Below are 10,974 nucleotides of genomic sequence, written 5' to 3' on the forward strand. Positions count from 1 at the left end.
AGTGATGTTAAATGTGTTTTTGGAATCTTTTGAAGTGGAGGCAGGAGAACGCGTGGAGATGATAGATCTTCAACCTCTAACGATGCGTTTCCTTATACTGTATAAGAACGAACTTAGGACAAAATGACTTTTGAATTTCAACCGCAAGGGTTGGGGTATTTTTTGGGATTGTAAGATTGTTTGGAGTGTTGTTATAGCGCAGAGTATAATTGTTGGTTCAACTTTTGTTTTTAGCTTTGGCATATATGGTCTTCTGTGTGGTGAATGCCCATAAAGTGTTGTTTGCAAAAGAAACGGGTATTGTAGGAATGTACCATTATTTTAATTGTATTTTTAGCAGTGGGTACAAGTAACAACAACAGTTGTTTCACTGAATTTATGTAAACGTTCTTAGTTAGTAATTAAACTCAGGAGAGAGTGGTTTGTTGACAATTAGTGTCATGAATTAATTGGGGATGGGTATTTTGGGAATGTCATTTTGTTGTAGTGACCGTTCAAGCAATTGGTACAAGTGCTAATAATAGCCTTTTGTTGGTGTAATTACTTAAAACTCCTTAGTTTCCAATTAAGGTTTGGAGAACATGTGGTTTGCCAGAACATTAGTGGAAGAAGTTAATAACAGTTTCATGTCTGGGCATTAGTTTCAGTTGCATCTCTTTGAATGCCTTTTGCTTCAAATTCTACCGTTATTGAGCATGCAGTTGTGGAAGCATTCGTGACTCATTGTGGATGGAATTCAACTCTAGAGGGCGTATGTTGTGGTGTGCCAATGGTTGCATGGCCCTTGTTTGCAGAGCAGTTTTTCAATGAAAAATTGTTGACAGATGTCTGTTGGCGTCGGGGCTCAGGAATGGAGCAGAATCACGACTGAAATCATCAAAGCAGAAGCTTTAACCAAGGCAGTGGATCGTATTATGGTTGGAGAAAAAGCCCTTAACATCAGAGGTCAAGCAAAGGCCGTAAAAGAAACAGCTAGGAAGGCAGTGCAAGAAGGTGGATCTTCTTATTGTTAAGGATTTTGCTGTCAAGCATGGAGCCGTGAGAGGGGAGAGGGGAGGAATTCAAACACTGGTGTTAATCATCAAGATCAGGCTAATGCGCTAGTAAAGCCAAAATGATAACCGAAGTCATTCAGGAAGAACAATACTGAGAGTTCAGAAAAATATCCACAAATCTAAGTCCAAGCATTGAAATTTATTCACTTCATTTAAGCGTAAACAAATAGTATGCAAATTCGTTCATACAGCATTTAGCTGCATCTTCACAAGACAACAATCAGTTGCTCTTCCAATTGGACATCCTCTCCATTCAACTCCATATCAAACTTTAAACACCACAAGTGTTTACCGATGGGATCTTTAGGTCCAAGCTAGCTACTTATATGGGAGTCAAACCGACAACACCTGCAGACAAGATCAGATGATAAAGTATGCCAGCTATCTTAAATAAAACAGGATCAAGCATAGCAGGTGAAAGTGAAACCACCAACAAATCATGGATAAGGCACATAAATATGAAAGAATTTAGATCGTCCAGGTATACCAATATTTTGCATCCCATCATGAGAAGCCTTTTCTAGAGCCCTTTGTTGAGATCAAGAACCAATCACATCCTAATCGAACTATTAGTAGTTTCTAAAGCATCATTACACCAGAGGCATGTTATCATGCACTGTGGAATTTTATCTACTATATGTACATGCCTAGTCTTGAAAACATCATACAGGAGGAAAAAGTTGTGGCATCACTAGGTACGGAGGAATAACAAAGTTGTTTGTACAGGAACTGTACATGTACCTCTGTGTGAACTAGACCTTTTCCTCATGAATGCTATTTACAGACTGGAAGGATCTCCTTGAGGCATATTAACCAACTCGCTTCAAAAAATTTCAACAAGAAGAAAGAAAGTAAACACAAAGGATAGCATCCAGGATTCAACCTTCATAAAGAGGAGCTCATGACGTGTCTGTTGAACTATTAATACCCGAAAAATGCAAAAAAAAAACTGCCCTTAAACAGCTTGGGTCCTAAGATAATAAACTAACATAAACAAGTTCTGGAACAATGCATTACTTGATCAAGAAAGCCACATGCAGAATGGAGCGATGTAAGAAGTTTTTTCCCAAGAACCACACATTAGCATGGCATACGGAAGCTATAATCTCTAAGCCTCTGGAAACAGGCACATTCAAAGTCTTGGAAGTACACTGGCGTGATTTTGATTTCTACATCAGTCCTATGACTTAATTTAAGAAAAGAAAATATGTATCTAGATAAAAGTTGCCATTGAATATTCCTTGAACCAAAGGTCAACTGATCAACCATACACTGATCGCATTTGCAAATCCAATAATTGTAGCAACAGAAACATGTGTATATATTCTTAATAAATTGACAACTTTCTGGAAAAAATGCATCATCCCATTCTTCATAATTTGTTTTTGTGCACCTACTAAATGCATCACCTGTACCCTTGGTTATGCATGTTTTCTGTTTATGATATTCTGGGTTTGACCCCAAGCAAAGGTGGTTATAAATGAAATGCAATGATGATTACTTGCTCTCTCAATCTGTGGCCAATGGCATCTGACAAGAATGAAATTTTATTGCCCAATCTTTTTAAGGGCATCTGGGAAGGTCCCTAACAGGTGAGACTTCAGAATATCAGCTATGCTGAATGTTTGGACGGGAATGGGGACATTAAGGGGAAAACTTAAATTCTAGCAATATTCTTTTCAGACACACTTCTGAGTACATCATTAGGACTTTCTAGATATTCTTTTTACACTGCACTAACTCAAGAACCTTAATCGATTCATCTAGATGTGACAAGAAAGATTAATCTACATGGGCTGTATACGACAGTTGAAATGAGAAGTAAAGCTGAAATGCAATAAAGCTAAATAATATTATGCAAAATGAGACATAGACAGCAATCTGGTCAAATATTCTATAAGTTTTACAATGAAAAGATGTAGATATGCAAAAAAATCCATGCTTTCTTAGCTTGCACTGTGCATGTAAGCTTCGTATCACTTTACTATTTATTTGAGAAGAAAATTAAGACTTAACTATTTATTTGAGAAGAAAACTAAGACTTAACTTCTAAGGCCGAATAACTGCTCGGATGCAGGACAAAGGTTCTAGTGGCAGAAAACCAAAACCATGCTCCACAATATGCTCCTCCACAAGATGTCTTTGTTCGGAAAGGAAGCATGCGTTAAGGATTTAAGAGATCAATGGTGCATTAACCATGTAAATCATCATCCAAAATTTATGCAGTAAGGGGACCAACCAAACCTTCCCCCCACCAGGGCTGGAGAAAAACATCCAACAAAAATGGGTTTGTAGAAGATTTCCAAGCAAGAGAAGCACAAAAGACAGACACACTCGGTCAACCTCGTGATGGCACAAAAAGTTGAGTTCTATAACTGACTCAACACTTTGGCATACTGACGATCATAGTCAGAATGTCTTATCCAGAATTTTTTTAGGGGAACAGAAAAAAAAGGAAGAAGGAAAGAGGACATTAACAAAAGACCAGCAGATTAATTATTTGACTTCAGATAAAACAAAAGAGACCAATTGGAAATGAATTCAAATGAAAACAACCTCCTACAACTCAATGGACTAGCAGTGTTATGATGTAGAAAAACAAGGATCAACAGCAAAATTTCTGTGAGATTATGATGCAAGACGAAAGTCACAAGAATCTCAGCTGAAAGAACAATAACAACAACCACACTATTTCAATGTTTTCCATAAGGTCCTCAACAAACAGTGAAGGTTATGCAACATAGATAGATAGTGTGGAATTGCAATAAGACCTCCCCCACAGCCATAAACTAAACTTTTTCCATACTGTTATCCAGAGTTGAAAAGTAATTCATCACAAATGGAACTAGCAATAAACTAGCTGGTGGCAGTCAAGGAAGGAACTTAGGCATAATATTAGGTGCATGATTTAGTCATTGTGCTTCCCCAGGAAAAAAAGAAAGCAGGTACTGGAACTTAAAATAAGCAAGTAATGAAGTGTGGGAGGAAAATGTATTTGCATACCACAAGCTAATCTTCCACCAGCATTGCCTGTAGTTAGACTGAGTTCATGACCACCTACAGATTGACAGCCAAAAGGAAAGGATAATGACATACTAATAAAGCTCATAACAGCAGCAATTTAGGTTATCCTTAGATTCTACGGACTCAAAAACAACAAGAACAATATATCTTGAATAAAATATGAACATAAACGGTCACTTTACCCTTTCCAAGGTCATCCTCCAGCTCATGAACTACCAAAGCCCTTCCAACAACCGAGTTTGGACCACTCAGAGGTATCTGCACGTGAAAATAGAATCACATTCCTCAATAAGAATTGTGAATATATGATCATACACACAAGTCAGAGCAGCATGAAGTTATCCAATGTACCTGATTGTCCACGATGGTTGCCTCAGCCACACCTGGATAACATTGAACAACATCAGGATTACAGAAAAAGTCACAATCATCAGCTCTGCTAAAAACGAAAAGATCCAATCTTTAGTAAACAATTACAGGTTACTTCCAGTAAGTAACTTTGAATTTAAGAAATATTTATGCTTTTATTAGGTCTCCATAAATATATAAGTTGGTTTCTGCAATATCAACTTAAAAGTCAACGAGTAAGAAATCCATTTCCCCATATCCTCCCTTCATGTTACATTTCTTTTCTTATTTTGCAATTCACTAAGAAAACGCCTTCTATATTTCTGAAACTGAATAAAACTATCAATCTAAACAATATCTCTAAACAATACCATCGGCATTGGCAACTATGTTTCCCAGGTCACCCGCATGACGGACATCATCTTTAGGAGCTCCATGAGTCAACCCTTTCGGATTAAAATGCGCTCCTGTTAATGCACAGTAAACCACAATCACCAACAGATTTCGCCCAGAAAAATGCAGGAATAAACCATCATTTCCTCTAAAATAAGCTTTAAATACTAATAAAAATCGAACCTGTTGACATACACCCGTTCGTGGTATCACCATACTCATGCTATGAAAATCCCAATTAAAAAAAAAAAGAAATTTGAGCAAGACAAACCATAGATATTTGGCTAACAGTAATAAAGTGGAACAAAATTTAAGGAATAAAAAGACTAACCAAATGGAACCCATGTTTCCCTGGAGTAAGCCCATTAACTTTTACAGTCACAGTTGTGCGGCCATCATCATCTTGGGTGAGAGTGACGACGCCTTCCACATCCGAGGAGCCTTTGAGGACAGCAACCGCTTTCTTGGTGGCTGCCACGACAGTGAGAGGCTTAGGTGCGGCGGCGGAAAATTGGCGGGGAAGCTTGAGAGATGCCCCATGAAATGAGGAATGAAGTGATAAAGAAGAAGGCGAAGAAGAAGCGGAAATGGGATTGGAGAGTTGGGAGAGGAAAGGATGGTGGTTGACGGCCGTGAAACAGAGGATAGCGTGGGCGGCCATAGCTGCAAGAGCAGCTTGCATTTAGATGAAGAAATTGATAATGTTGGCTAGTGAGTGATTGGGAGGTGCGAAGCGGGATTTCTTAGCCTGGGTTGTTCCTATGTTTGCTGGAGTCACTAGCCAACTAAAATATGCAGTACTGCCGGTAGGAGCCCTGAAAGCCACCTATGGTCCTGGAGCCGAGCCGTGTTATTGGTCCCGGAAACGGAGCCATGCTCTGATCCAAGCCGGGATGTAGCTCAACGCCTGGACCGATTCAAACTTTTTTTGTATTAGAAAAATATGTAATATCACTACTGCTTGCTACACGTGAGGTGTTATCTCTGTCTTTTTCTTTTTTTTTCTATTCGGGTCTTCGACCCGACTACTTCCCTGCAGCTCGAAAGGAGAGCTCAATCCCCTCGAACACATTATTTTTGAACTCAAATCGTGGTCGTCATATCCTAAAAAGGAGCAACGAAACCACTCGAGCTACCCAGGTTGGGCGGTTATCTCTGTCTCCAGTTAGAAGAATCTGGCATTTGGTATCATTGTTTCAACCCTGAATTACTGGTCCAATTGTCACTTTGAAGAGTAAAACACCTGTACATTGTGTACTGTTACTTGTTTTATTAGTGTTTCTAGTCTGCTTCTATGATCTTGAAAATAATCCAACTTCCTTGCCCATAGCCAAGAGATATGAGCAATAATGCAAACATTCTTTATAATATCTTTAATACCTAACTTAACCGATGAAAATATTATCTATTAATGATGAAGGTCCTGATTTGATTCTGCCACATTTTTCCTTCTGCATGCATTTAAGAATCACTGTCAAGTTTTAATTTTACTTTCTAGTGAATTATCTATACCAGGGATCTGCTTCAACTTCAAGAAAGTTCGTTTGTTCCACTAAAACTACAAAATGTCGCATCTGTATCGGTAATTTCAATTTATCTCGGACTTTAACCGAGCTTTTAATGTGATTCAACCTAAGTAGATAATCAAGTTGAACTTGAGTATTCAAATTGCAAACGCAAGTTCTTCAGTTTTGAGCATCTGCCAGATCAATTGTACGGCTAATTACTTAGAATATAGGTAAAAAAATAGAAAGGTCGGACACTTATCGGTCTGACACAGGCTGGGTATAAATCTATTGGTGCCGGGCTGTGTCAGGTACAGCCCAGCACCTGACACCGAATTTTTTTTTTTAAAGGAATTTTTTTCATAAAGCTAGTAGGCTGCCGGACTTTTGCTTTGACTCGCTGCCTCTAAAAAGTACAAAACAAAGCCTGACTCTTGGACAAAAAAGGAAAAGGCTAGGCTGGGCATCCCTTAATGCCTTAGCATCCCGTGGCTAGCTTTAGGAATTCTCAGCGTACGTTAACAATAACATTTCTTGACTCCAACTTTCCCACTACAGAATTCCTAGTCTTGATACCAAAATCAGCACTTAGGGTACGTTTGGTTCTACAGAATTAGAATTGAATTAGAATTGGAATTCTATAGAATTTGAATTCTATGAATTTGAAATCCAAATCCTTGCAATTCTTTCGTTTGGAAAATACATAGAATTGATACGGAATTTATTTGGAATTCCAAATTCTTTGTTTGGATGAGAGAAGAATTCATTAGGAATTAGAATTGTTTCCAACTAATATTTCCTTACATAAAAAATTTCTTTTTTTTACTATATAATAATTTTTTAACATTTAGCTAATTGTTACTAAAGCTTTAAGGAAAAAACTAATTAGTACCTTTAATAATTTATTTTTTCTTGCATTTAACTAATTGTTAATAAAGCTTTAAAAGAAAAAAAAATTAGTTCCTTTTTTGCAAAAATAAAAAAATTCTTTTTTTTAAATTAAATTATATTAAATAAAAAATAATTGTATATTCTAACTTAAAAAGTAGTTAATATTTATCGAGTTAAAACCTTGATACAAATTTAAAGTTAAGAACTTTAAATTTTAGAAAATCAAAAGCCTACTCTATGATATGAATTGGGAGGAAAGTCATAACTTGTACCTATTATAAATATTTGAGTTTTGTATCTTACAAAAAATTTCAATAGATGAATACACAAACAACGTGTTTTTAGCCAAAAAAAAAAAAGAGAAAGAAAAGCACAGTTATACATTGCTACTATTTTTCAATAAATGGCCATTCTAATATTAAATTAAGTTCGAATAAATTCCTATCAAATTTCAACTTCCATGATGGCCTTGTCTAATTTGATAGTCAATAAACATTGCTCGTGCTAAAGCATTCCTAAATTGTGTCCACTCGCTAGTTGGTTGTACTGTTCGAATTCGATTCTCGTTAACAGCATTTACACCACCATCATTATTTGGACCATCATCTTCCATTCCATTTTCCTCATCTTCATCTTCCATTTCATCTTCATCATCAACCTCATGTTGTACTCTTCGCATCTCAGCATCAACTTCATCCAAGTAAGGGTCATTTGGTTGTTCTACTCGAATAAGATTATGAAGGATGGCACATGCATTAATTATCATGACATGAGTCTTAACATCAAAAAAAGATGCATCTCTCAAAATGGCCCACCGCTTCTTGAACAAACCAAATGTCCTTTCAATCACATTTCGAGCAATTGAATGTCGAAGGTTGAATAACTCTTTAAAATTTTGAGGCTTCCTCCCACTAGCAGACCACTCGCTAAGATGATATCTAACTCCCCTATATGGAGCTAAGAAACCGGAGCTATTTGCATAACCCGCATCAACAAGAAAGTACTTGCCTGTAATGTTAGACAACAAATTATTACTCATTTATAGTGTTAAATTCTACATAGTCAATTGAAGCTAAAATGATAGCTAAAAAGATTAATTATCTTCTCCTTGAAACTCCTCTATATATGTGTGTGTGTGTGAGATAAAGATAGCTATTTACAATTTCCTAACTAGCAATGAATTGCAGGGAAAGCCCAACTGTTACACCACATAAGCTTTAAAATATGCGTAACAATTGATTATATACAGAAACATACACCAAAGAACTGCAGGACAATTGTTCTAGTTAGTGTCAAAATTGAACCGTTATTACCAAGCTCAATAGTTGAAACATGAAAGCCAGAGATAGAGCTATAATTTTCACATCAAAAACCTATTCACAGCATTCTAAGTGCTTGAAAATAAATACCTTTAAAAAACCACAGATACAAGGAAGACTGAAGTGACGATCTTCAGCCTTTAAGCATGCCCAACTTCATGTCAGCCCACAACTTTGCTATCAAGAAGAATGCACCGACTTCACTTAAATGCAGGGCAAGGTTAAACAAGCCTTCCTGTAACATATTAGGAACAATCAAACACATTTAAATATACGCTAAGAGAGAGTGTGTGAGAGAATTTATGACAGCATTAAATAGTCCAAAACAAACATTCATCACATTCCATGTCCATTGACGAGAATTTAGCAGCCTTGAGCTGATACATAAAAGATTTTTCAGGCCCTGACAGCAAGTTTTTCAACAGCCACTGCAGTATAGAACTAAAAATTCGCTCTGTCAAAGTAAATTTGTGATTCCTTCTATGATTCTAGATACTAAGTTAAGAAGAGTATAACTGGTTTTAAGAAGATTTTTTAATCTGACACTTGGTCATAACAGCCAACAGCCTTGGATTGTGAACTGGAGACGTTATATACTTGATCATAACAGCCAACAAATAGATTTTATAAAAAGGGTGTAATCTGCATTCTCTGTGTTTATGATCTCAGTGTCTTGAAGGCTTTAGCTTCGGATTCAGCATTTCATCCATTATCAGTCTTAAACATGTGGATATGATTCACGAAGTCAGGTTCTTAGCCAAGGCCACTTCCTGATGTTTAGAGGTCGAATCATTATAATGCAGTGAAATTTTAAACTTGTAGCAGTAATTTTTTGTAGACAAAACGTTCTTGAATGAGATAATTTTTCTGCCTGTAATGTGAATGTAGATCCTAGAAATTATCTCTTGAATATTCAATCTACAAAGAACCATGAACAATGTATTACAAAGCCACAAACAAAAGGGGGAAAAAAAACTGGATACTAGTAGTGTTTTTTTTAATGTCAAATTCAAGAAATGTTATGTAAATACAGCATCAGGAGCAAGCTTAAAAGTTCAAATACAGAGGCAAATAACTACTTTAATCATTCATTACTAATTACATCAGAAGTGAATCAACGAAGTGAAATACAACTCAATAAAAGATGCATTGTCCAAATAGAATGAAATTATATAATGCAGTTCACGTGATCAGATTTAGGAATCACACAAATGCAAGGAAAGGTATAATTATTTCTTCAAAATACCAACCAAGAAAAAGAAAAAAAAATAAAAAAACAAAATTGCATCCCCCTGTATGCAGAATGTCTGTAAATAATGCAATCCAGGATCAGAATCATCAGAATCCCAAAACACTCACTTTTTGCAATTGAAAGCAAGAGAAGCCTTCGCAAGCTTCTGTTTCTACCGTGAGAGTAAGCGGTAAGCCACTCACTCAATCCTCATCAACTCATCCTTCAAAAAGCCTCTACTATTCCATTTGTTATTATTATTATTTAATTAATTTCACAAATATTAGGGGAGCAAATGCGATTCATAAGTAGCAGCAGTAAATTTATTTTTTCTTTAAATAAAAAAACAAATATCAATCATAATCCAAATCCCACAACACAATTCAAATCGTCGGATGTCCAGAACCATCAAGTTACAAAAAACTTCATTTGACGAATATAATGCAGGAAGAACGTTGAATGTAAAGGAAAATGCGCTTACCGTTGAGTTGAGCAGTAAAAGATATTTGAGAATCCTCCCCTAGACGGCTTCAATATATACAAAATATTTGAGAATCCTGCACTTTGTTCGCGATTGCTGAGGTGATGGGTAGATGCGTGGCAGAGCGATGCCGGAGACGGTGGTGGAAGAGGGAAAATGTTAGGGTGGAGGTGAAGGGGATGACGCAGAGCAATTAGATTAGAGGTACTTGCGGTTGAGGAAAAGTGTCTAATTAGATAGCGAGAGAGGGCCGCTTACCTAGTTGACCCGGTTTTAATTTTTTACCCGCTAGGATCCGCGTACTAACCTGAATAGGAGGTGAAATTATGGAATTAGAATTGTAATTCTTAGGTCTTACCAAAGAATTGAATTTGTGGAATTGATGGCTCATAGAATTCAAATTGAATTCTAATTCTCTCACATAGATAGCGTCCAAACCGAAGATTTGGAATTGATGCTCCAATTCTAATTCTAAGCCTCCAATTCTATGGGAACCAAACACACCCTTAGGGTTTTCCTAAAGCTAAGGATGATTTGGACCTGTTACAAATTGAGCATAAGAAATAGGCGTTAATCATAATTAATTTCCTTAAAATATATATCATTTTTCATTTTAGCTCCTAACAAATTTTTTGTCTCGCTTTATCCTGCATTGGACACAATTATACTTATACTATTGTAAACTATTTTTTCTCTGGCATTTTTTTTTTCCCCTTTTGTGCTCTTA

The 10,974-nt window shown here is 36.5% G+C and overlaps 1 protein-coding gene and 1 long non-coding RNA gene across 3 annotated transcripts; both read right to left on the reverse strand.

Annotated features, from left to right (window-relative positions):
• Positions 1-1,175: 1,175 nt before the first annotated feature.
• On the reverse strand, positions 1,176-5,770 carry LOC113706983 (superoxide dismutase [Cu-Zn], chloroplastic). 2 transcript variants are annotated; one of them, XM_072058301.1, is made up of 8 exons: positions 5,152-5,598; positions 5,004-5,043; positions 4,799-4,894; positions 4,431-4,462; positions 4,262-4,337; positions 4,059-4,112; positions 1,797-1,876; positions 1,176-1,403 (listed from the first exon to the last, which is right to left on the reverse strand). In XM_072058301.1, the coding sequence occupies exons 1-7, from the start codon at positions 5,500-5,502 to the stop codon at positions 1,830-1,832; spliced, it is 696 nt and encodes a 231-aa protein (XP_071914402.1). In that variant the 5' UTR covers positions 5,503-5,598; the 3' UTR covers positions 1,176-1,403; positions 1,797-1,829. The 2 variants fall into 2 exon arrangements, with proteins under 2 accessions (XP_071914402.1, XP_027084924.1); XM_027229123.2 differs by lacking the exon at positions 1,797-1,876 and having other exon boundaries at positions 5,152-5,770.
• A 1,700-nt stretch (positions 5,771-7,470) lies between these two features.
• On the reverse strand, positions 7,471-10,524 carry LOC140010786 (uncharacterized). Its single transcript, XR_011817934.1, has 3 exons — positions 10,248-10,524; positions 8,626-8,770; positions 7,471-8,224 (listed from the first exon to the last, which is right to left on the reverse strand). It is a non-coding gene; the product is annotated as an uncharacterized lncRNA (long non-coding RNA).
• Between the last annotated feature and the right edge of the window lie 450 nt (positions 10,525-10,974).

This window comes from Coffea arabica, chromosome 1e (assembly GCF_036785885.1).
Source record: "Coffea arabica cultivar ET-39 chromosome 1e, Coffea Arabica ET-39 HiFi, whole genome shotgun sequence".
Taxonomy (NCBI): Eukaryota; Viridiplantae; Streptophyta; class Magnoliopsida; order Gentianales; family Rubiaceae; genus Coffea; species Coffea arabica.

Coding starts and splice junctions, on each gene's coding strand:
- LOC113706983 (XM_072058301.1), bottom strand. CDS start 5,502: ATGCAAGCTGCTCTTGCAGCTATGGCCGCCCACGCTATCCTCTGTTTC. Junction 4,895..5,003: donor GAACGGGTGTATGTCAACAG/GTTCGATTTTTA, acceptor GTGCATTAACAG/GAGCGCATTTTAATCCGAAA. Junction 4,463..4,798: donor CATAGTTGCCAATGCCGATG/GTATTGTTTAGA, acceptor AATGTTATCCAG/GTGTGGCTGAGGCAACCATC.